This window comes from Spodoptera frugiperda, chromosome 6 (assembly GCF_023101765.2).
Source record: "Spodoptera frugiperda isolate SF20-4 chromosome 6, AGI-APGP_CSIRO_Sfru_2.0, whole genome shotgun sequence".
NCBI classification, from domain to species: Eukaryota; Metazoa; Arthropoda; class Insecta; order Lepidoptera; family Noctuidae; genus Spodoptera; species Spodoptera frugiperda.
Window position 1 is genome coordinate 7,713,558 of NC_064217.1, and position 26,372 is coordinate 7,739,929.

A 26,372-nucleotide genomic window follows, 5' to 3' on the forward strand; every position below is an offset into this window, starting at 1 on the left:
TCGATATCAGACTACACTACACGCGATTTAGAAATAAGGTAAACAAATTAATATTTAAAGCAAGAAATAGGTTTCGGCAGGAAGAAATTAAAAAATGTAAACGAGATCCCAAGAAAATCTGGGAAAAAATTAATAGTTGGACAGGTAGGAAAAAAGCAAATATAGACAACATTATTAAAAGATATTTTGGAGATACAGATTCCATGTACAATATATGTAGTCATTTTGCAGATACATTCACTAATGAAATTATTTCTATTAAGCATTATTGTAGTGTTAAATTATTAGACAGATCTAAGTATGTTAAGGTGAGTAATGTAACGTTCCGCTTTAAGCCGGTAACCGGTTATGCAGTGTGTAAAGTTATCGATCAGCTGAGCAGTGATAAGGCGCCAGGCAGTGACGGCATTCGAGCTGTAGACTTAAAAACAATTAAAGATAAGATTGCGCCAGTATTGTCGCACTTTATTAACCTGTGTTTATCAAAGGGGGAATATCCTAGTCCACTTAAAAAAGCACTAATAAGACCCATTTATAAGCAGGGAGGTCACTCAGTTTACGCTAACTACAGGCCTATTGCTATCTTATCGGTTGTTAACAAAATAGTTGAAAGGATTGTGGTCGGCCAGGTGAGCGAATTCTTAGAAAAAAATAGTATTTTAGCGGATGTACAGCATGGGTTCAGACAGGGTCGAAGTACTATGACAGCGCTATCACAGTTCACTGAAGACATGAATGGTAGTCTTAACAGCGGTCACCAGGTCCTGGCAATGTTCATTGATTATAAAAAAGCCTTCGATACCCTGGATCATGAGGTGCTGCTGCAGGCAATGGATGAGTGCGGGGTCAGGGGTCCCACGAATAGGTGGTTCCGTAGTTACCTGAGTGGTAGAACCTTACAGACAGTCGTATCCGGTGTTGCGGGCAAAGAAGCAGCGGTGCAGCTAGGTGTTCCGACTGGTTCAGTATATGGGCCGGTTGGCTATGTCATGCATGTCAATAGTGTCAGTAATGTGGTAGAAAAATGTCGGGTATACATGTATGCAGACGACATGTGCCTCATGTACTCCTCTAAAAATATACAGGAGGCCAGGGCTGTGCTGCAGACAGACTTCGATAATATCACCCGGTGGGCGCACGACAATGGTATCATACTTAACCTAAATAAGACGAAAGTAATGCATATTTGTTCACCGCACAACTTGGTGGCAAAAAATGTCAAAATTGAGGACATAGGTATCGTAGGTCACACGTATGAGTGCATGCACGTTAAAAATATTAATTGTGGTTGTCAAAAGCTGCAATATGTGAATAAATTTAAGTATCTAGGTTTGTGGGTGGACTGTAACATGAACTGGAAAACACAGGTTGATACAGTGTGCGCAGGGCTTAGGGCAGTTTTAAGCAAGTTTTATATCCTAAAGGCACCGTTGAGCAGAAAAACGCTGCGAGTCATTTATTTTGCTCTTGCCGAATCACTGATATCCTATGGATTAAACACGTATGGCCGTACATTTAAAACCTATCTCAACAGTATAAAATCACTGCAAATTAGATTTATGAAATATCTTGTCAACCCACACACAAAACTTGCTTGTAAAGATAATTATGAGAAACTCTTTGTTGCATGTAAGGTGCTTCCAGTACATGAAAAGGTCGAGTACCTGTTGGTTCTAGAACAGTACCACAATGAACAATTTAAAATACGTGTGCAAAATAAATATAACACCAGAAGCGTCAGAGAACGTAAACTCGTACTACCATCAGTAAGAAATTACTATGGTAAAAGAACCAACAGGTATTTGGTACCGACACTTTTTAATAAGATTGACCTATTGAGAAAAAATAACACAATGTGTAAAGGAACATTGAAAAATAAATTAAAGAAGGTTCTCCTCAAGACGATGGTCGCAAAATGTGCAAATACCTACTAACTTATAATTTACTCTGGATTTAGAAATAACTATTGTAACAAACAAATAATGATGGTAGATTACATTGTAAGTGCTCACAAAATGTAAAAAATGTAAAAATACCCACTAACTTATTTATTAATTGTTAGATGTAATAATTAACTTATTGTAGATTGCATTTGAACCAATTGTTATAAACAAGCGCTAATCCCGCCGACAAACTGTTAATATGCAGTTTGGTGGGTTTATAAAATGTAAAACTATGTTGGTACAAATAAAGGATTTATTATTATTATTATTATAGCTAAACTTAGTTAAAACATCAATGACAAATGCGTCTATAAATCTAAAAAATAAAAAAAAGTGAAACATGATGGCAGTACAAAAGTGCTTACAATTTTCCACACGCTCTGCCGCTGCAGTAAACTGTTCAAGTTTCCTTAGAATTCGAATTTGCAATTCTGATATATCCCGCTGTCCCACTTCGCACTGAATTTTTATTCCAGTTAGTGGCCAACCCTGGAAATATTACAATAGCTTATGACTACGTAATATCTGTACGTTTCGACTTTGTGGTTGCACATAAACTATTTTGGTGCATATGTTTCTTTAGCTACTTTTTGTGGTTTAGTCTTGAATTTGTTTGCTCCAGAAAGGATTTTATAACTGTGTAGAATATAATAATATCAAATACCAGATGGTAAGAATATTAAATACATACGTGTTAAAGCTAGTTACAGGCGGGCGAACGGTTTATAAAGGTAGTTCACACTTGCGGATTTCCGTAATTAACAAAAATAAATTACTTACCAATTTTTTTATTGATTCGTACTGAGAATCGATAGCCTAGTTACGTCCTTGAATATGCCACGGTTTTAAACCTACACCTTGTATAGATCAGTTCGAAAATACAAACCTGCATTGAGTATAATCATTCATACTCCGTATGCGATACAATACTAAGTAAACAACAAAATTTAAAGAAATTCACTTCCAATTACCTCAAGATCAAACTAATTTATGTGAGGATAATCCAAGATAAGCTTCTAATATGCCTTTTATCTACTAAGCCAATTTGGAATAAACGCTGACATCCGCTTTAGGGACCACTTAGGATGTACTTATTACTACTTACCGCAAGTTGTGGGTCGTGGCCTAAGTACTTAATTAATCTATAAACAGGCACCTATTAAATTCGATTATATAGGTTCAATAAAAAGGATTATGACGTAAAGTGTTAAAAGCACAGGATGTTCTTCCTGATGGTAATATTTATTAGGGCAAGCATCCTGTAATCTGATCGAAGTCTATTTTTCATCTATGTTAGTTGAGCAGTTAAGTAGAGGAAGATATTACGCACGCCCTAAAACTACTAGAAAAAATAATTTAACTGTGCGCTTCTCACGAAACTTTCTGCCTCGCACAGCAAAATTGTTGAATGAGCTATCGTCGGCGGTATTGCCGAACCGATACGACCTTCGAACCATCAAAAAAACTACTCCTTTATAAAAGGCCGGCAACGCTTCTGTGACTCCATTGGTATTGCGGGTGTCCATAGGCGGCGCTGATCGCTTACCATCAGGAGACCCGACTGCTCGTTTACCCTACATCCTAAAAAACCTTCATTGTTGAACTTCTAAAGCTTTCTGCTCACCTATACAAAAATTTAAAAAACTAAAAGGACCATGGACAAGTCTTTAGTTTTTAAATATCACTTATTATTACAGACTCGTCATTACGCAAGAAATTGAATCAACAACATATTAAACTTAAATAGCCCATACAAGTTCAAAGTATGGTTTTCTCTTTGTGCAAACGACATTAACCCAACTACCAATGGGTCCCAAGACCATGAGGAAGCGACGTATTTACATTCCAACGATAATTTGTGAGATTTTTTTTAATTAGCACTAGAGTGCGTTCACTTTCGGTGTTACGATGTGATCACACGCATCACGCATGAGAATTGTAGGAAATGAGTGATGAACGTAGATTATAAAGTGACATCTTATTGTTGTGCTAAACTATTCTTGGAAAGATTAGAACTTAGATAATACATCCAGATATTACTTTTGTTTTTGAGGGGGGAAAATTATACAATTACTTCTCCCGCCTTGGGTAAGGCGAGAAGGAGTATCAGACTCTTACTGACTAAAAACCACCTCGTTCCTACTCCTGCTTTTCGAGCCGGAGTCCCGGTAAATCCGCTAGGTAGTCCGCAGCTCCGAGTCCTGATGCTACTGACAGTGGGTTGTAGATTCTCAAATAAATGAGCTTGATATCATAACTAAGTATCAGCCCAATGAAACAAATAGGTTACTCTGACTTTACTTTTTCCTCAAAACAATACTAAACTTTTTGGATCTCGATATTACCCTGCTACAACCTAACTATAATTTTTCATAGAAATAGTAAACAAATATCTCAATTAGCTTCATATTCAGCTGGAAGACATCCACTGTCTAACAAAAGCTTCCCCCTTAGTCCTTCACGTAGAACGACAAGCCGCCACCTGCATCCACTGGCACTTAGCTTATAGCAGATATTTCGCCATGACCAATTAAGGACCATTTTGAAATAAAATAGGCTCTGAGAGTATCTTCCTCAATTATAGGTAAGTTTCGCAATTTTACCTGTTCCATATTTTATGAATTGAACTGACCGTCTAGAGAGTTACCCAAATCTCAATGCTCAAAACGAAATCAATTTCGAAAGGATTCATTTCATTGACCGAGAAACGAATGCTTAATGTATTTTTCGAACTGCACTCTAGTTTAATCAAGCCTATTCGAGTAGCTCTTTGCTTTAGACCATTTCACGTACAAGTAAGTAAATGAAAGCATACTGACAAAAATCCGTGTTTTCTGTTGCAGTTTTCAATGAAACGAAACGTAGTGTGGACATATTTTTATTCTAAAAAAAACGTTGGACCAGACTAGGATTTTCTACTGTACCGTGAGTACATTTACAAACATACAAGTTCACATACACATGACACTCAGACCCAAAACAACAATTTGTGGATCACACAAAGAGTTGTTCTATGTAGGAATGGTACCCGCTACCCGTTGCGCGGCAACCAGTTGCCAAGCCACCGCACTAACGAAGCTGACGGACTCCTGGTGCTAACTAAGCAATCAGCGTCCCAGATGTGCAACACCAGAGGGATGTTATTGATATGGCCAAATATTTGGTTGGTCTTTCAGATGGGCAAAGGATTGGAACTCACAGAAAAATATATCGAAAGAGGTATGTAGGTATAAATAATAAATAAATAAATTTTATTTCTTTAACATCTTAAACTTCCACAATATATAAACATTACATAAAGGCCTCCTTTTAAGTAAAATAAATACAAGAGCTAGGAGGCCCCGCCCTTCTACAATTACAAATAATTATTTGTATAATATACTTCAACACTAATATTATAATATTAGTGTTGAAGTGCATAACCTATAATAATAAGTGACTTTAGATACGGACAAAAAACTAAAACTCAGAAGAAAATATTACCATCAAAACACACATTCATATTAAAATCCAATTCAAACTTAACGTAACCAATAAATATTCAATAACATCGAGAAGTTGTAAGAAATTTTATACATGAGAAGTAAAACTGAAGGAAACTATGGGGGACAGGCAATTTACAAGGAGCGCGCGATATGGGGGCGCTAACGAGTTACGAACTGCCACACTACCGCCACCTGGCGGCAAACTAACGGAAAATCGCATTATTGGAACACCTCACCATACTCCCAAGTGCAACGTCACAAGTAATTTTAGTGACAGATTTTACACAAGTTGTGGCGTGATGCTAAAGTTATGGCTTGTTTGGTAAATATTTATTTTATACATATATAATGAAGTTGAATACACATATCCTGCTTATGCAATTAGACAACTCTTCGGGTAAAAAAATGTAATGTCACGCCTTTTGTCCCCGAAGAGGTGCACATTACGGCACGTTTTGCCGCTATGCAATGTATACCCCCTTTTCACCATTTGTATTTTAAGTATCATGTAATAGGGGGTGAGCCTATTACCTTATACTGGGCAAATTCAACACACCGTGTACTACTGGGTTCAAACAAGCGACAAAAGCCCAGCAATACCCTTAAAGTACAGTAATACTTTTAAGGTAAAAAAAATGTTTTTTTTTTAAATAGATACATAAGTGTGACTAGTATATAAGCAACAAAATTCGGCTCCAATCTCATAATCTAGCGTCATATTATTGAAGTACTCTATTGTTAATTCTATTTGTTTGTTGATTTCAGATAATTTATGTTCAGAAATGCCTCGATTCAATGCATGAGTTTGGAAATACTTCTCTAAAAACTTACATAACTCTTCTAAAAACTTCATTACAAATCACAACATCATTTCATGTCCATAAGCCACGTCAGTCTCACACGAAACCCGTTACAATGTTATAAAGTATGACAATTTACTATTTACTCTTTATTACTTGTAATAAACGTAATTACATAATCAACCTTTTCTTATATTAATAATGTTATCAACTGTCTCACGTCAAAAATTACTTTAATAAGCCTGCAACACGCAACACGCAACTAGAACATGCGACACGTAATATAATTTTCCTTTTACTAAGAGCAATAGTTGAATCTAACTTAGATAACATCTATACATATAATAAAATCGTAGAAAAGTGCTGTCTGTACATTGAAAATAAAAATAAAAAAAATAGCAGGGGTTATTGTTATGTCGATGTTGAACCCAAAAATGTAATTAACTTTTTTTTGTCTGTTTGTCTGTTTGTCTATGCGCGCTAATCTCAGAAACGGCTGATCCGAGTTGGATGCGGTTTTCACGAATATATTGTGGTATGCTTCAATTTACATTTAGTGTTTGTTTCATGTCAATCGGTTCATAAATAAAAAAGTTATGTCAAATTAAAGAATCACGTCGAACACTATTCTATGCTTATACCATTAATCTCCGCAACTATTTGACGGATTTGGTTGAAATTTGGTACAGATATAGTTTAGAACCTTAGAAAGGACATAGGATAGTTTTTATTTCAAAAAGCTGTTCCTATACTCCGTAGATAGATGGCGTTGATCGCGCAATGGTGTCATTACAATTGTTCAGTTCATGTTATTGTTTTAATTCATTGGAAATTTGTTTTTACAAAATAGTAAAAAGCAATGAAAAATATAATATAATACAACTTTTAGTACAAAGAAAATGCTCTAACGGAGTATAGATAATTCTATGTCGATCGTTACACGACTTCGGTTCATTTTATTGTTTTAATTCATCGAAAAAAAGTAAATAAATAGTAAAAAGGTATGAAAAAAATAATATCAATATAATTAAACATTTAGTACAAAGAAAATGCCCGAACGGAGTATAAATAAATAATCCAAGTTGTCTTTATCCTCGATAGATGGCGTTGGGATCGAAATAGATCGCGCTATGGTTTCGTTACATTCATTTGGTTGGGTATCGGCCGAGCGCTTCGGTACTATCGTAGAAAAAGTGTATTATCAGTCGTATGATTATTTGTCTGTAGTGGTCCTGCTGTTTCGTATATTCTAAATAAATTGGTTTCGTTGTATTTGTCAATTAATAAGTTTATTTGTTGGGTTTTCCTGGTTTTCTGGTTAAATTATTTCAACGTAGGTTTAGTTTGATATCGATTATTAGTAGTTACTGTAGTTAGTTTTTTTAATAAAATTGTAAGTCTAATTTATTAATTAATTAGATTAGATTAGATTAGATTTAAGTCGTTTCTTTTAAATTATTTAGTTTAAGCTTGGTTATTATAGCATAGAGGATAGGTTGTAATATAATTTCTTTTTTAATTGTTATAAATTCGTAATTTGTAGCTTTCATTAGTTTTAAGTTAGTTGTCATCTTAAGTTCGGAAAGATTATAATATTTCTTTAGTTTAAGTCCGTTTTTAAACTATTTTTTCAATGCCCTAAGTGAGTATACATCTATTAAATTCAAACGCAGAGCTCATTATGTTGATTTTTGAAGAGTTCCCTGGAATATCTTCTACATCTCATTTTTGAAGAGATTCCGCGAGATCGGGAACTATGTGGTTAAAACCAAAAATTTGCCGGAAGTCACTATTCCACGCGAACGAAGTCGCGGGCAAAAGCTAGTAGAAAATAACATTGCATTATATAGTAGTGGACAACAAGTCTATGGCTAACGGCCCAACTTAAAGTTCTTTTTCCACCAAAAATGTGCTATGTAGCTATGCTACGAGGATGTAATAGCTAAGCTGTAAAACTATGTAACCGTTTTCACTGATACTAAGCTATGTAGCTGTGCGAGTAATATATGCAGCTCGAGTAATGCGATGTATCGATAGTAGGGAAACCATAGCACCCATCCATAGCACGCATCCATAGCTCGTATCTTTCCATATAAAAATAATATCTTAGTTTATCCCGTTTCCAATAGTGCTAAGCTATGTGTACCGTACCAATGAATATGATTTGGTGGATAGTAGTGTAACTTTAAACTTAAACTACGGCCCTGTAAATTAAATATACCGAGTATTATTTCAATGTAAATGTGTTTTATGTATGTGTGCAATAAAGTATAAATAAATAAATATTTCGAGAATATTTACAACATGTTTACAACCTGTGTCTACAACGTTCAGTCTAATTACAAAATGTCGGACCTGACATTCTAACTAAGGCACAAAAAAGCTCATATCAGCAACAAACATCTAGAATAAAAAAAAAACAATTTGTATTTTCCACTCTATTAAAAAAAATCGCCACGCTAAAAGGTGCTGCGACAATTTATAAAAAAATAAAAACGTTCCTGCATTATGCCCCCGGGCTTCCGTTGGCCTTTAAAATAAGCTTAACCTTTGTATTTTTTTTAATAAATTCGCAAAAGATCCCCTCAAAAGCCCTGTGAGGGATTACGTGCGACGGTGAGTCACAATTAAGAGGTCCTTTCTGTTATTAAAGCAGGAAATTAAAGATTAATATGGCCTACATACTTATAATTACATGTTTCGTGGGACTTAGGACTACTTCGATCGTTTGTGGTGTGCTTACAAGTAAGACTTTATTTCAAACCCCTCTACTTAAGTTGCTTAGATCTTGGCTTAGTTTTCGGCTAAGAACAAGGTATTACTTAGTTGTAATAAATGGGTTGACTTTGACTTATTATTATGTGAAGCTATGTGAGCAGAGTATAATACATTATGCCTGCTGGTATTATAAGAACAGATTAATGGACTACAAATCCTCTGACAGAGAACAAACAGCGCTCTCTGATAAACCTATACTTTTATACTACAGCTACTATCATCACATCTCATAAGTATAATTGTTATTAAAACGTCTAATAACCTTAAGAAACTCAAAATTCCCATACAATGTATAAATGACTAGTTTCTCAATAACATAGTCAAGGGATGTCAAGTATCCAGAGATTTCTAAACACTGACAATCCCATACTTTACGTCCTTAGAGTATTTCAAATGCATGTACACAATTTGTCTCAGACACTAGCAGAGGCGAATACATGCTGCAGAAAGCCACACTCGTGAAAATGTTTACCTCACTTTGTTACAATCTCACAATATCCACGTTGACGAAAACAAACTTGAATCTTTCTATATTACCAGTATAAAAAAAAATGTGCTACTGCCATCACTGTACACAGTCATTACCTATATGGCAAAAAATACTATGTAATTTTTTACTACTACTACTTAAATGATTGTATACATTTTATATGCAATCATTTTTATACAATAATCTAAGTAGCCACTCTTATATTGATTAACAAAATACGGTTTCCTTTATAATGTAGGTTTTATGTGTGGGAGAGCCTTGCTTGAGCATGAATGAGTCGCCTCGACGGGAGTAAGACATACGGAAAGTTTTCGGGGAATCCTAACCCCCAAAAGGTTAGCAACGCACTTGTAACGCCTCTGGTACTTCGGTTGTCCATGGGAGGCGGCGTCTGCTTATCATCAAGTGATCCGTCTGCTTTTACTACAAAGCGATTGTATAATCACCACCTACCAATATTATCCCATTTTATCTCAAGTTAACCAAATCCTGCTTAGATTAGCGTAGTTCCAATCAATTTTATTAGTCCAAGAAGATATTACAAAGACAGTAATGTGAATTGAACTTTATCCTGAAAACAATTGGAGATAATTTTGTATTTAATGTTTCCTTTAAAAGTACAAGCGATGTTAAACGAGTAGGTGTATGTGGGAGGTGGATGCCAAAACACTAAGGTTTGACTCCAAAGCTTGCAAATATTTTATGTACTTAGTGCAATCGAATACGCAATGACATAGCAGTTAAACATGGACATCAGTCATTGTCATTGCGAAATATTTAAATGTGGGAAATGTTTTGTGAGTCAGTATTGTTTTTGGACAAAGGCTTCTATAAAAAAGTCTGATATAATCTTTATTGTGATACCAATTTTTTAAATGATTGTGCTTGCCAAAATATTAAATTCTGCTCCCAAATATCCGGAGCTGCGGAGCTAGCGGGTTTACCGGGGCTCCGGCTCGAGTAGGAACAGATTGGTATTTATTCAGTAAGAGTCTGACACTCCCTCTCGCCTCGCCAAAGGCAGGAAAAGACATAGATTGACTTTCCCCCTAAAAAAAAAACTGTTTTTAACGCAGACGATCTTGCTTTTTCTTAGCTTCCATAAGGTGGTACGTTTGTATTAAAAATTAGCCAAAATTAGTATACAATGGCATACTCTTAGCAGAAAAATAGGCAAAATGTAATAATCTTTTTTTAAACATACTAAGTACGCATTGATTTACTATTATTCCTCTAATGTTTTATGGACCGCACAAACATTACACGTTCTCAAGCCGTCACAGACGAATCGTTTTAAACCTCCGTTCATTGTTTCAAAACATCAATAAATAAAGTCTACTAGACGATTCTTTACGAAGGGAAGCTACTGTATTATGTAAAATTCCATCTAATCACTGTCATCTATGAACTGTCCATCCGTCCGTCCGTCAAAACTGAAGGAAACATATTGCCGCGTAAGAAAATATTGCTTTATTTTAATCAGTTGCAGCCAAATGATTGTAATCCTTATTTTTATGGGGTTATGTTCGATTTTTTAACACTGATACAGAAGAAAATGTTAAAATACATAAGAATTGCGTTTTATTTATGATTCGGTACTGTGATGTAAGAGTTTTGACAACGCAATAGAAAGGCGAACTATGCAAATGCTTGTGCTCAGTTCTGCGTCTTACAAAATGTATTGATATAAGGCTTTCAATATTGTCTGACATAATAATAACGCGCTTGTAAACTATGGCGTGTTTGTCAGTACGGCCATGTAATAATATATACAACCATAGGTCACAATAAGCATGATGACGGGGTATGAAAATTAAAAATCTATTTAGTCCGTTAGTTAGGTAATGAAAAAATATTAGTCACGTATTTTTTTATTTCGTCGTATAGGAAAATAATAGTTAAAACAGTTCTAAGTATTAAACGTCCGTAGAAGTGCCGTCCCTCGATATTTTAAATCGGTGTTTCGGGTGTCCATGGGTGGCGGCGATTGCTTACCAGGTGATCCGTCTGCTTATACTAATAATCATAGGGCTTCTCCAACGAATTGCAGATCAAACCGTACGTTTAAAATAGATACAAGTAATTTATACAGGGTGTCATGCATAACAACAATACCAACACACCCACAGCTGACATTTAAACCCCTACAAACAAAAAGCTAACAAAGTATTAATAGATAGAAATAAAAACAATACCTTTCCTACTGTAGGGTAAACAGGTAACTATTTCCCTACAAGTTTCCGTGCCATCTACATAAACTCAGTAGGTAAATAGATGTAAGTTTTTAAACTGACATGGTCACTAACACTATTATTAGAACTTATGACGGGATATTTACCATGATTATTCGTTTTGATGACAGTTAATCCGTGATCATGGCGCTTGCAACAGTGCCGAAATATCGGAAACTCATCAAAATGAATAATCATGGTAAATATCCCGTCATAAGTTCTAATAATAGTGGTAAATAGATGCTTTTAAATACATAGAAAAACAACCTTTACTTCAAACAATGTCGGTATTCAATATAAAGTCTTATTTCCCTTATTACTATAGCAATAAGTCTGGCAGCTGCCCGCGGCAGATGCTGGCGTAATTATTTGTAAGGAGTGACTGGCGTTAAGCAAATTTCTCATTATATTATGTTAGTGCTTAGTGCTAGCTTTGTGTGTGACGTCGTGTTTAGAGCCCTTTGTTGTTTTACCTTAATATTAGGTCGGTGTATTAAGTTTGTATTTGTTAAATCTTTACCTTTAAAAGATTAAAGCTGTTTTCTCGTTCTATCTTATCTTAATTGGGTCGTCTAAAGTCTTAAAGTGGGAATTTCAACTTTGTAAAGCACCATTTTAGTTATATTATAACGTAACATATCTTTTACTTTCCTAAATAAAAGAAATCTTTAAATCACATTCAATAGGAGGCGAGTTCTTTGCCATATCCTGGTCAGAATTTCAACCTTTTAATGTTTTATCCGAAATGAAATTGAAATTCGAAACCCCTTTGCTTGACAGTCTGCTTGCAATCACTTGACCAACGAACCAGAAAGCCAAACAAGGGGCTTATGACGTTGGTAAAATAAACAATAATTATGTGTCCAAAACTTACCGGAATCATTGTAGGGGGACATGTGTGTTTCCCCCTTTATTGACCGCTACACCTGGAACAAACAATACAATATTATTGTGTGAAGAACTCTAGAACATAATACAAGGTCGTGTGGTTCACCACAAACATCATTGAACCTAATACTTATTGTGTTATTTGATAAATTGTTCATTTTATATAGAAGAACAATATCTACAGCTTCTTTAAAAGAACATTCATAGGTATATTTAGACATTAGATTTTCTATACCACCAATAGGTACCTAGTATGTGTAAAATCTTTTGACTAGCAGAAATGGCTCATCACCTAAATGTAGTGAAACATAAAATACCATTATAAAATGATAGACAAGGTCTATATATTCCAGATCATACTCAAATAACAAGGCATAAAGACGTAAACGCAAATGCTTAAGCAAATTATTAGTTATGTGTGGCGCAGTGCTCAACCGGTTGTGTGGCCCGATCTTGATCTATAATCATAGGAAGCTGGCTACCGTTGAACTACTTTCTTTCGATGTACATAAGTGCTATACCTATTCCACTTTGAATGCTAACTGTCGTTGGATATACAGTGCTTTAGATTAGACTGCATATTATCCATCGGATTTTTAGATATCAATGAAGTTGGACATTTTGGAGATTTCCAAGAGGCTAGTAGTAATAGGTGAAAAATGTGTGTGCTGTATAAGATATTATACGACGAAGGTCCCAGTATAGTGCCTTGAGGAACTCTCAAAATGCCTCAGCCCAAAATACACAATTCAAACGTTACGTCGAAATATTTGAAAAAAAAAATGACACCATATACCGTTGACTCAGTACCTCATTTTATATTGCTCATCAATGTATTCAAAAGTTACAGTTACATTGCTGAGAGAGAATTAATAAGAAATAACTCATCTATTGTTACATCTTTCGTGCTTGAATCATATTCGCTAAGTTGCGTTGCAAGTCGGGCGTGGGCCGACACGAGTCATTGTTTGTCCCCGACCTAGCCCCTGAATAATAACCGTATTAAAATCTTAACAAGTTTATCGTGCATTCATCTATGTGCCTCGCCTTTTTCTCGTCTAATGCCTTACCTTGGCTTACAACATCTCAATTTATTTGTTCAAGCATACGAGCAACTTAACTTTGTTAGAATTTAAACTATTGTAGTGTTCTCAAAATATCAAATCTATTTTGTGATTTGTATTATGTAGGTATAGTTCAAAGTTCATCTTCAAGAAATTTCAGTACACATAAGAATTCAAGGAACACATTCTTCGAACTAAATATTCATACATTTAAACCGCAAACGTGTCGTATGAACGTGTGGGTGTGACATAAAACGTGTTATTAAGATTTCAACTCTAAAGACAAGCCGGCATAACATAGAAGTATACAAGTAGTTGCCTGATGTAGGCGTGGTGAAAAGTACCAATAGCAATCATAATGGAAGTGAGGTAATGACAGCAGGAAGAGTGGGACATACTACGATATGCAGCCTCATTTCGAATGCATACGAGCTGTTCTACAAAATGACATGTTTGGATATGCACTTTGGTGTCGCAGTTTTATCGCAACAGACTCTTCGCCGGCTATATTCTAGTCACAAAAGCAGTGTCAGTCATCTTTCGAAGGCCTCTACGGTCGATTTTTAAGTTTTAGTTTTCGACATTAAAAAACGATATACAAAATTCTTGCTATTGGTTGTCAAGAAATTTAAGGGCCATATTTACACGTCATGTCGTAATTACGTTTGGACAAAACAACGACCGGCGGCGCATACGCCACGCATATTTGTTTATTGTCAGAAGTTTGAATGGAAAGGTGTGAGGTGTTAAGTGGCTACAGTTGTGAGTTGTGTGGAAACGTGGCGCGAGTGCAGACTGCGGTGTAGCGGGCGCTCCGGTTAGCGGCGCCGGCGACCGAGTGCGACGTGACGGTGACGATACAAATTACATTCAACATCTGAATGGCAATGACGTTAGGAATGCCTGACAGCCAATTTGTCTTTTGCCGTACCCAAGCGAAGCCGTGGTGCGAATGCAACACAATAACATTATAATACAAATATGCGGCCCTTTAAGTTCACAGTTAAGCTCGAAAATCTTTACCTTATGCGTGCGATAATTGGAATGCTGTGGTAGGAAGAACTTTGCCGACTCGATTAAGTCATGAAGCCTGAAATCCCAGTAGATAGTTTCGAAGGAGCAATATTGCTAAATCAGAACCCATAGCTGTGGTCTGCGGTATAGATAAAATTAATTAGATATCTCCAATATTCAGTAGGACACCGAGCGAGATTCAATCCCTTATAGAGGAAATCTATTTCCACAGAACCGGTCGCAGTGGTCGGCAGCTCTTTATTAGCACGATGCCTACGGGAATGACAAAATCACTGGTACGGAAGGGACAAATTGGTGGTCGCGCGGTTTCTGGAATGCTTATGGGACCGTTCGATAGTTGTGGGGTCGCGTAATTTGGGCGTCCCACGCGTCGTTCGCAGGCCCCGTCTCAGCGTGAAATATTTGGTAGCGAACGGGCGCGGTGGACCGATTTGCATACAATGAAATATACCGACACAATCGAGGGTGGGTCCTTCACTCGAAAGTTTAGCCTTCTTACTAACATTTCGGAAGTACCGTTCTAGTGGCATCCGATATTTTATTGCGGTTATTTGGGTCGTGATCCACTGAAATTATCAAAGGTTTACATCGGTCAATAGGAGAATGGAGCACCAAATTTGCCTACTAAACATTCCATATTGCAGACACTTCAATAAAACTTTATCGGATCGGAAACTTTGGACACGAGCGGTTTCAATTGATGAAATACTTTAAAAACTTTAACAGAAGAACGATTTTAGTACAAATGTCTTCAATAAGATAAAATCTTAAGTGTAAACAAGAAATTGGATCACAATTTGGATCCTATTACCCAGCTGGTATATAAGAAAGTGCGTTATACATCAATAATATAGGACATTAACTTTAACCCAAAGTAACTTGTATATACCAAAATTATGAAAAAGCAAAGACATTTATAAACCCTATTGATTAAAACCTGTAGTGGCTTATGGCAGCAACCCTCCATTTTATAGCAACCTTGTATCTTATCAATATCTTCAATAAATCACGTCTATAGCTGCCAATCCTTTGTTCCGGCGGCCTCTTTTAATCCCGCCACTCGTCAATAGACCACCCTGTAAACGAGACACCTTATCGTAACACGAACAAGGATTAACTTTACAGAATGGCTTCTTGTCGGTGATCCGAGTCAATCCGAGTATCCTTTATACCGGCAAGTACCTCGAGTACTTTAAGAGCGACGAATTTAAATTGTGGCCCTGAACGACTCGCTTTTTATTGGAATCGGAACGGACGGTTCGCACTTACCACTCTTCGGTGCGTTTATGTCGTAAACAGACCTTGTGTTGGGCGTTTTTTGTTGTACACGCCTCTTGTAAAAAAGGCCTGTTTACTTGTAGCTACTGAGATCGAGTACGTATAATAGATTTAAACTTAACCCGTGTATTAGTCAAGTGTTATGTTTCTTATAATAAGGACTTGATTATAAGTTGCCAACTTCCTACTTATTATGTACGGATCTCAAGGCGCTCTAAAAACCACAAAGTTAAGACGCGTGTATTTTGTTCCGTCAGCAACAAAATAAAAGAAGATAGTTTTACTCAAGCGTGGAATTGACCTTAGAGTTATTTTAGTAAAACTTACCTTCCATTACAGTTGAGGCAACATGCCATATTACAGTAAGACATGACCTTTCACATCCATCTCACTATATCCGACCGTTGACAGACAGCCAACGAAACCCTTTACATCGTGCAGTAATGTTTTTCCAACTTTTTTCTTTAACCCTATAGTTCACGGTCATTGGCTGTCCGGGGTGGGTTCGTGAGTGAATGCCAAATGTAATTGGTGGAAACGGCATTTAGCATGTGCAGTAGAGGCGCGGGATCAGCGATACTTACGCCCAATCATTCTGTCAATCCGTCCGTCGGTGGACGCCCGTGGGAATACCGGCAATCGATAAACAGGATAATAGTATTGGACTTCACATATTTTAAAGGATTCATTTCCAGTGATGTTTGCAAAAAACAAACATTTGTAACACGTTGGCAGCATAATGAAAGCCGTGGCTGCCTTTAATTAAGCTGCGAACCGAACGTTGAAAGAGAACACAAATGAATTTGGAATACCCAAAAATCATATGCTAATAGATTATGTGTATGTATGGCAATCAGTAATATTATACATATGTAGGTATATCTAACTCTTTCAAAATTCAAACATGTCGTTATATTTAGTCAACTCCAACATTTTAGCAACCAATAACTTACTTGCATGTCGCATAAACATAATTATGAACTGGTCCACTACTGCGACAAATAGTTTATATAACAATTTTAATTAAGTGACAAGTATTTGATTAAGTACCTACATTACAGTATTCGGTTCTGTCTCGTATCTGCATAGTTTTGTAATTATTTTTAGTAACAAGACAGCTCATGAATATTTCGTACCTACACGTGTACGACACGCTCTGGTGAAGAAATCAAAATGTTGCGTTGATGACAGCACCTTTTTTTGCTGTTTGTATTAACACCAATATGTTATGGAACTAGATATTGCATATTAAGTAATATTATGTGGATTACAATTTTGTTTGTTTGTTGCCCTACATTCTCAGTATCGGTGTGTTAGGCGAGATCCATATTCAGCAATGATCGTCTTATGGCTAGTATTTTTATGGCTTAAGCCGGTAAACGAGCAGACGGTACACCTGATGGTAAGCAATCGCCGTCACCTATGGACACCCGAAACACCAGAGGCGTTACAAGTGCGTTGCTGGCTTTTTGGGGGTTAGGAATTTAAGCATTGTTGGGGGATCGGTCGGAGGCATTTGGGCCTCCGGTAACCTCTTCCACACTACGAAACACAACGCAAGCGCTGTTTTACGTCGGTCTTCGGTGAGTCCGTGGTATCATTCGTGCCGAAGCATGGCTCTCCCACACTTAGGTAATATAGGTGCTGTTGAATTAGAACAAAACTAGAACTTTAATATTATTAAAAGTTTTGCATAACGTAGCTAAAACATCATGTGACATTTACAATACCACGCCGACTATTATTAAACAAAACCCAGTACAAAGTTTCGTGCCGAAATTATCCTCAAACGTACGGAGAGTCATCTCATAACGTTTTCAATGCCACATACTGTGTTATTACGTCCAAGGCTACAAGATAAAATGAAGGCGATTCAGTTTTTTGTAATGAATGAATTCTTGAATAACATTATAATGTGTTATCGTGCGAACTCTGTGCTTAATAAACATTTAAAAACAATTGAATTAATTAATGCTATTATTAACCTTTCAGCGTGAGTCAACCGGCGGAATTTTTATGTTATTATACTTATTTAATAATTTGAAGGCTCCATTATATTCTGTGGTAATAAAATAAAACTGAATAAGTTTACCAACGCGAGTTAATGGGGGCTCCGGCTCGAAAAGCAGAAGTAGGAACGGGGTAGTTTTTAGTCAGTAAGAGTCTGACACTCCTTTTCGCCTCACCCAAGGCGGGAGAATTCATTTGATGCTGACCACGATCCTCAGGTCCTCAGAGACGAGGGAAAGATCACTTTGCTATCGTAAACTTTCATTATAAAAAAATAACATTTTGTGTTAATCTAAACATCACAATTTTGACATACCATACAAATCACCCACCTACATAGACAGAGCAACAAAATAATAATAACTAATACCTCCAACAATAGAAACGAATGCTCCACTAACCTTTCAAAGCATTTCATATAAAAAATACTCTGCATTTCATCTAAATGTTACATTTTGAAGTCAGTGCTCCTTATTCACATGTGCCGAGTTGAATTTCATGCAGCCTTTACATCCCAACATTGCATTTTAAATGAGAACTATTTGAATTCCTTCCTTTTGTAATAAAGTCTTCAAAGGACCGTTACGTTGTATATTTTCATGTCGTTAAGTTAGCTAACTTAAATTATTTCTGTTTTAGTATGTAATACTGGTTGGAAAGGGTTCTGAATGCAATGCAAGTTTCAAATTAAAAGGATTTGTGACCTCTATATACCAAAATGATTTCAATTCTACTTAAAATAACTTAGGTAATTATAATAAACCAATAATAGATATCTATTATCTAGAACGAAACTGCGGTAAAATATTTTTTTAATAAATAATATTGTTGTAGTATTTGCAAGATCTTAACATATTCAACAAATATTTAAAGAATAAATTGTCCATAAATAACAACAGGGTAGCTGGTATCGCTAATTGAGGAAATATCTAAAGTCTCGCCCAAGGCCATAACTGGCAAAAACTATGAGGTCAGGGCACTCTACATGACTAACAATATTTGAAAAGATAAAAAAAACAACAAGAACAAAGAACAATATTTTTGAATCAGACTTCACATCAATCAGGGAAACAACCCACAAACTGATGTGAAAAGATTTTATCTAAATTACTCAAAAGAACTTAAGAACGTCGCAGAAGCAATTTCTCAAATCTTTTTCAACTGGCAGCTCAGGATTCGCTCTGTAGCAAAACTGACAAGCAATTCTCGGTACATATTGATCACTGTTGAGACCCACAAAGCAATGATTGTTCGGAATCCTTGAATGGAACACAAAAACTCACATTATTAATTTGATTGTATTCGAAACGAGATGTCGCCTTGAAGACAAGATCATTACACACGCCATAACCATCGAACGCTGACCTCTCGTAACCAGCAATAAAACGTTACGATTACTAAATGCTTAACATAGAAGAAGTCAAGAAAGGTCGAACTAAATTGGTGGCGCTACCCGAACTTCACTCTCCCACAAACCTATTGTACAAACCGGTTACAAAGAATCCGCCTTGCGTCATTTAGCCACGTGTAAACATTTTAATTGATGACATGCGGAAGACAAAAACCTATGATAGCGATCGGCATTCTGATACTGGTTTAAGTATGTAGATATATCTCTCGAGTTGCTATAAAAAGTACGGTTACTAGCCCATTATTAGGAGAAACAACGATCTGTTTGGTCGGCCGCAGGGAGGGAACTTCACAGAACATCTCTGGAACAATATCAAACAAACCCGAAGTGAAACCTCCGATGCGTAACAATTTGCACTCAATTACAGGGGACGTCAAAGAAATTGGAAGTATCGTAACAAGATCAAGAAAGAGGAAAACATCTTTTGGAAATGCAAACATAAGATATTCATTTTACAGCGGACAAAGGGCAAATATAATTTCACTAACTGTTTCGGCAGAGATGTTAAGTCCCGCTATATACAAGATTATTGTTATTGGGTTAAATTTAAACCAACATCGTTACGATTAAGATCAATTTACGTGCATTACAGAGTAATTTAACTTTATCAAGCGTCCCGCACTCATTATGTCGTCGTCTAGATTTCTTGCGGAGGAAAATAAAATTGTGCGCTAAATTGCCGTGAAATGCGCGGTAGCGGATTGATATTAACGGTATTTTACAACTGAATTAACTTCACCAGATATAAGCGAATATAATATGTAATGTCTATCTTTTGTGGCCATTATAAAATTAATGTAACGTCCATCAATTTATTGGAATCCAATCGAAAACCACTGACTCGGCAGTTATGCGGTTTTCTCCTCTGAATATTATAAGCATTGTTACATGAAAATACGTTTTATGGCTACATTACAGCCTTTATGGCTTTATTTTAGCAAAATTGCCTCATGTTTTGAGGGTAACATTAAAATTTAGGTATGGTTGAAGGTGCTTTTGTCTTCAACATTTTATTACCTTCTTTATTCTTTCATACAAAGGTTTGGAGATGTTAGATGTCGCTGAACATAAAGTTCGTTTCGACACGACCTTGTAAGGTTAAAGGCACATAGACCACACAGAGTGTGACATAAAGTCTAAAATACTGTGAAGTGATAGCAGCTAAAAGGGTAGGACTTAATAAAAGTACCAGTGACTTGGAACACTATATAATCGTATCATTGTACGAACATAGATATCAATAGCGAAGTTTGTAGTTAGCTGTTTATGTATAAATCCCATGCGATTTCCATTATTCATGTGAAGCTGTGTCGAGCCCAGCCCATGGCATAATTAACGACCACTAACAGATGGCTGATGTTCATGGGAGCCCTTAAATCCTTAATGCTGTGTAAATAAACATACTTAGTTTCCTTATGTGTACCTAGAGGTTTCTTTGCAACATCTGCGGATAAAAATACCAGAGTAAAAAGAGTATAAAAACAAGCAGTCAGTATATAAAAATGCATTAAAAGGCGAACAATGCTAATTCCATTTAAAGTAAAATGTAAAATCTTTGAATAACAAATAGTGTCCCATTTTGTTATTAAAAACAAATACCTTCAGAATATGAAAATTACTACGAGAAACAAGTTCTTGGTAGTTATTTACTAGTAAGTAACTAGGTACTAGTTGAAACATAAACATCAGCGTTATTACTTATAGGCATAGGCATGATATTCCAATAAACTTAATTTACCCGCAATTTCCAACATACAAATTGAATGTTTAGACTTTACTAAACGTTAATTACATAATGCTAATTTATCGGACGTGAATATAATGAACATGATTAAAATACACATGTAACCGTTTAGTTCCGCTTCGTAGAAACGTCCAATATTTCAATCAATTTATAACTCATAATTTACTATCATACTCAACTATTACTGTGGTATAAATCGTGGTACTACGCCCTTAGGTGATGCCATAAAAACAAAACCTGATCCGCGAAGAAGTAGGCAAGCGAAGATTTCGAAAGTAAATTTTATAGTGTACACTAGATAATATTTTCACATTACTGCATTTATCTGCTGCTGTGATCTCCACCATTCGCAGTGATTGCTTCAGTCAGGTACACCATAAATACAGAAACCTAATTTACACTGGAAAGGGCAGTGAGCCACTGTCCTTAGAGCCGTGTAAATCATGACGTCACGAACCGACGGCACAGAGGCGTGAATTGATTTAAAATTACAATCAATTGCATAGATAGTGATGATCGATGGGTATCAATCGGTAGGTATGCGACCGACACATAATTAAGCTGCGATCGATCGTTGTCTGTCGATAGGCACGCCTCGCGCCGTAATAAGTGTCGAGTACGATTGACGAGTTTAGAACGACATCGATTCCAACTCGAAATGCCAGAAACTTGTATAATACAGATGTTTATTTCAAGTAAATTGGTTTTAGTATAGTATTAACAGAAATTCTCGCGTATTTTAATTAAAATCAAATACGTATTTGTAATAAGCTCGTGTGCTTTGCTCAGAGCGTAGGTAGTTTATACCTACCTTTATTAAAATTTAGGTAATACGATATTCAGTTATTGTGTTATTTAATTGCCAATTCAGTGACAATTTACGTTCCAATTGTTTTCATGTAATTTCCTCTGAAAATTTTAAATGTATTCATATTAGTATACAGTATAATATGTAGTTATATATCTATAGCAAATAATATCATCACTTGACACAATATCTAAATATTTTGATTTAGACCGTTGATTATGTTGTAATTTACAGTTGATATCGAGACGATCGACGAGGGGCTCGCTCCGGTCACGCTTCTCGTAAAATGTGAAGCTCATCCAGTAACTCTATCGGTGTGACGGCGACCGCGCGACCGCATTCGATACGTTCGGCTCCGACTTGAGAGATGGAGCTTGTAAATCTGTCAACAGCCAAATTACAGCCACGCGAGGACTCCATGAAGGGCCCTTTGTGAAGTCGTGTGTGCGTGCAACACCCATTCGTGACGGATATTTATAACCCCGCATATATTCTAAATTGCAATGATATTTAAGTATCCATTATTTCTAGTTGTATGGATTTGGTGGATTGGGTGTTTCAGGTCGATAAAAGTTCTATTTCTAAACATTTTCAGTCTGAATGAACTGTACCCTAGATTTCGCTACATTCTACTTTCGTGTTAGTTTAGACAAACTATGGTCAGTTCAAAATGGCATTATTTAATATACATAAATGTTATTAAATATAATATAGCTGTGACGCGGCCTCTCGGCATGTAAATGAATTTCAGTGAACTTTGTATCGTGTAAGCGTGAGTTTGACACTAACGCGCTAGCTAGCCTCGAAAATTCATTAAAACAAAATTCGGTTAGTTTAAATATTCGGGAAATTTCAGCGAATTTCCATCTTCATTTATGTTTTCCGTAACACTCTATTATAGTCGGAAATAGTTGGACTTGAGTTGCCTCGTGTCGTGGGCATAATGTGTCTATGAACCCAAACACTAAATGCTTATGTTGATTACAATGTTTTCAACTGAATCTTGAAGTAACATATAAAGAGTAACTAACAAAAATTGTGTCTTAAAGAACCTCAAAGATATCTTCATAATAACAACTATAATACGTATTACGTAAATACAATAAAAGCTCTAATAGAAAAGATCGTTTTGATTAAAAGCGTATTATGGTCCAATATATCTGCGTACAATAGGAAACATACTCTATTATGTGGTATCTACGAATAGGAGAACAATGGTCACCCTCTACTAGTCTCATTTCGCACATAAATGAGAAAAGGTGAAAGCCATAAGTTGCATAACAACGGTAAATTAAAAATGTATAAAGATCTGTAACGAGTTTCACACAGTTAGCCACTGCTGATCCATTTCACAATGGATTCATTAAAATTAATTGAATATTCTTTCTCTCCCGTCTTTCTTTATTAACGCCGAAACATGTTATTATGTAATTACGTTGTGTCTGTTTAACTGAAGGGTTGAACAAAAGTGAATATTTTATCAGTAAAAATGCTTCGGGGATCGAGTTTAAAAGAGCGACTATCGAGCAAATGGTTTTAAATTCAAGCCTAAAGTCTCATTACGCATCTACATATCAATCAATAAGAAGTCGTAACGTTCTATGTATGGCAATAAATCTTCCTATTTTACTGATAGTAGCAGTAATATCTACATTTAAAATTGTATTTTATTTCAGGTTGAAAAATCCTTAAGCATAAATAATTATTTATTCTGCCAAAGGGACTGTTAGATACAGACAAAAACACCTCAGTATCCCATCTAAATTCTTTTGAAGCAACACTCTAACAATAATTAAGTCAAGGAAAAATCCATACCATTAATTACAAATGACTAGAAGTGGGGCGTCTATGTAAAAAAGCCTTGGCCAGCCATGAGGCGAGATGGAGAAATTCATCATTTTGACTCCATTAGTGGCCACCTTCTAATAATCTCACTTCAGAAACATATGGCGACAAAATAACTTTAGTTTCAATTAGACAATTTATTCTTCATGTAGTATTAACATAAACATCCAAACAATAAGCAAAGATTTAAAAAATAAAAACCAAATCCTCACCCGCTCGCCTTAGCGTTTTTGTTAAGATCTTAACAATTTCACCCTCAACTAAAATGAATGACGTGTTGCATCGAAGTGAAGTTTGACACATCAAAGCTGCCAACGGTATCAGTGTCTACAATATTCAATATTTTAAATACTGTACATCACAGAGTAATTTATTTGTCCATGCCTTAGTTATAAATATTTGAAGGCCCAAATGGCCACAAAGGGGTCGATGGCCACAACCGGGTCACTTGCCCTATATATCAATTAATAAGAATTCGTTGCCATACATAGAAATGTATGGCAATAAATCTTCCTATTTTACTGATAGTAGCAGTAGTATCTACATTTAAAATTGTATTTTATTTCAGTTTGAAAAATCCTCATGCATGAAGAATTCTTTATTCTGACAAAGGAACTGTTAGATACAGACGATAACACCTCAGTATCCCATCCCGAATTTTTCCAAAGCAACACACTAACAATAGCTAAGCCAAAACTTGATACCATATATCAAATCACTTCTTCCACCTTGGGCGAGGCGTGAGGGAGTGTCAGACTCTTACTAACAAAAAAACCACACAGTTCCTACTTCTGCTTTACGAGTTGGAGCCCCGGTAACACGCTAGACAGTCCGCAGCTCCGAAACTCCACACCTCTACCGCATCATTATTAGGTATTAATCAAGATTTGTGTTCAGCAATGCATATGTGAATGACATTGTTTGAGCGTCCCATGTTAGGTAATCTGGGGCTTAAGCTAGGTGCGCCGCAAAGGCCGAGTATGCGGGCACGTCATGTATGCACATTGCACTAGGTATGCCATACGTCTGACATCTAGCCACGTCTGTTTACAATCCTGGTTAGCCGGCTACCATACAAACAAACCTATGTGTACAATGTGTTCAAACCTGACATTCATACCAAATTGGAAATAGCTACAATTGATGTTCGTGAATGATTGTTACGTAACTGATTGGTGGTTGGTGAATAAATACTAGGGTTTTGGTTGGTATTTTTAAGGTTTCATAGATCGAAAAGCAGGAAGTAGGAACAGGGTGGTTTGAGTCCCTACGAGTCTCACACTCTCTATCGCCTCGCCCAAGGCGGTAGAAGTAATTAGACGTTTTCCTGCCTTAAAGAAAATAGGGTGTGTTTTATAAAAGTTTGAGGACTTGCGTTAAACAGTGCAACATAGGTAGCCACGATAATGTTTGATAAAAAGTAAATGAATATTTACTTAAAATTATCCATTATGCCTATACAACTGAACGCATTACAACTAAGCTTTACTTCAATGCGCGTGTGCGCCACTATGAATGAATGACGTCACTGCCGGGCTCACATTACTCACTCTATCATTCTGTTTAGTTGACCAGTGACCACTGACCACATTCATAAACCCATGCTCTGATACCTTTTATACCACGCGAACTAATACTAGAAAGGTAAATTATACAAATGATTCACTGTTTTGTGATATTATTCAGTTATGTTTAATGTTACTTATAGTAACATCACATGAGTATTATTATCGAGTTAATTTCTAAACAATAAGTTCCTACTTAGGAATTTTCCGTACATACAGGGTTCAGACCTAGACACTAACACTTCTAGACTTTTCAGTAATCACACTTAACAAGTCTTACAACCCATTTTATACTTATACATATTCCAAAAACGCGATGTTCGTTTGTTTGTCAGTCCTTCACATCAAAACGGCTGAAGCGATCGAGATGAAAATTTAAACATAGGTATATTATGGTCTAGAATTATACATAAGCCATAGGATTTTTATCCCACGAGAACGAGAGAAAGAGAGTTAATGGCAGAAGCTAGTATAATATACAAATAACAGTTAATAAGGTACTTAAGATCGGGTCGTGAGGTATACAGAAGCTTCCCGGTAAACGTGAGATATGTCCTCAAATGTATCACACATGTGTCTCCGATAGAACAATGGGCCGGATTCACAGTTTATCCGCGTCGCGCGTTTTGTTTCCATTCATCTTGGACACCGTTACATAGACATGTGAATATATTATGTTGGGATACCATCGCCTAATGATGTACCTATGTATATGTATGTCTTAATTAAACTTTGAGCTCGTTTTACTGTTAAATTACGAGTGGTAGAAGTTGAAGGAAAAAGAAGCTATGATGAAGAAACTGTCCAAAAAAAGTCATCGTTTTGGAATGAAAGAACTAAATAAATAAATGTTTGCTGAACTAGCATAGAATTCACTATAAACAGACATCACAGTACTGAAAAAACTTGTCTTATAAAACTAGACAATACTTAAATCGACTTTTCTCCAAATATTCAGATAAATACTTACTCATAATCTACGTAATAATAAATGATT

General features: G+C 36.1%; 2 protein-coding genes across 3 annotated transcripts in view; both read right to left on the bottom strand.

The window, feature by feature from the left end:
- Positions 1-26,372, bottom strand: part of LOC118267747 (inositol-tetrakisphosphate 1-kinase-like) — a 363,870-nt gene that overhangs the window by 287,579 nt on the left and 49,919 nt on the right. The gene's annotated exons all lie outside the window — the stretch shown is intronic.
- LOC118267452 (apoptosis-stimulating of p53 protein 1) overlaps positions 1-26,372 on the bottom strand; it is a 273,618-nt gene that overhangs the window by 209,760 nt on the left and 37,486 nt on the right. For both annotated transcript variants that reach the window (XM_050694100.1, XM_050694104.1), the window contains exon 2: positions 12,602-12,653. In XM_050694100.1, the coding sequence (XP_050550057.1) occupies positions 12,602-12,610 (9 nt within the window). In that variant the 5' untranslated portion in view covers positions 12,611-12,653. The remainder of the gene's footprint in view (positions 1-12,601; positions 12,654-26,372) is intronic.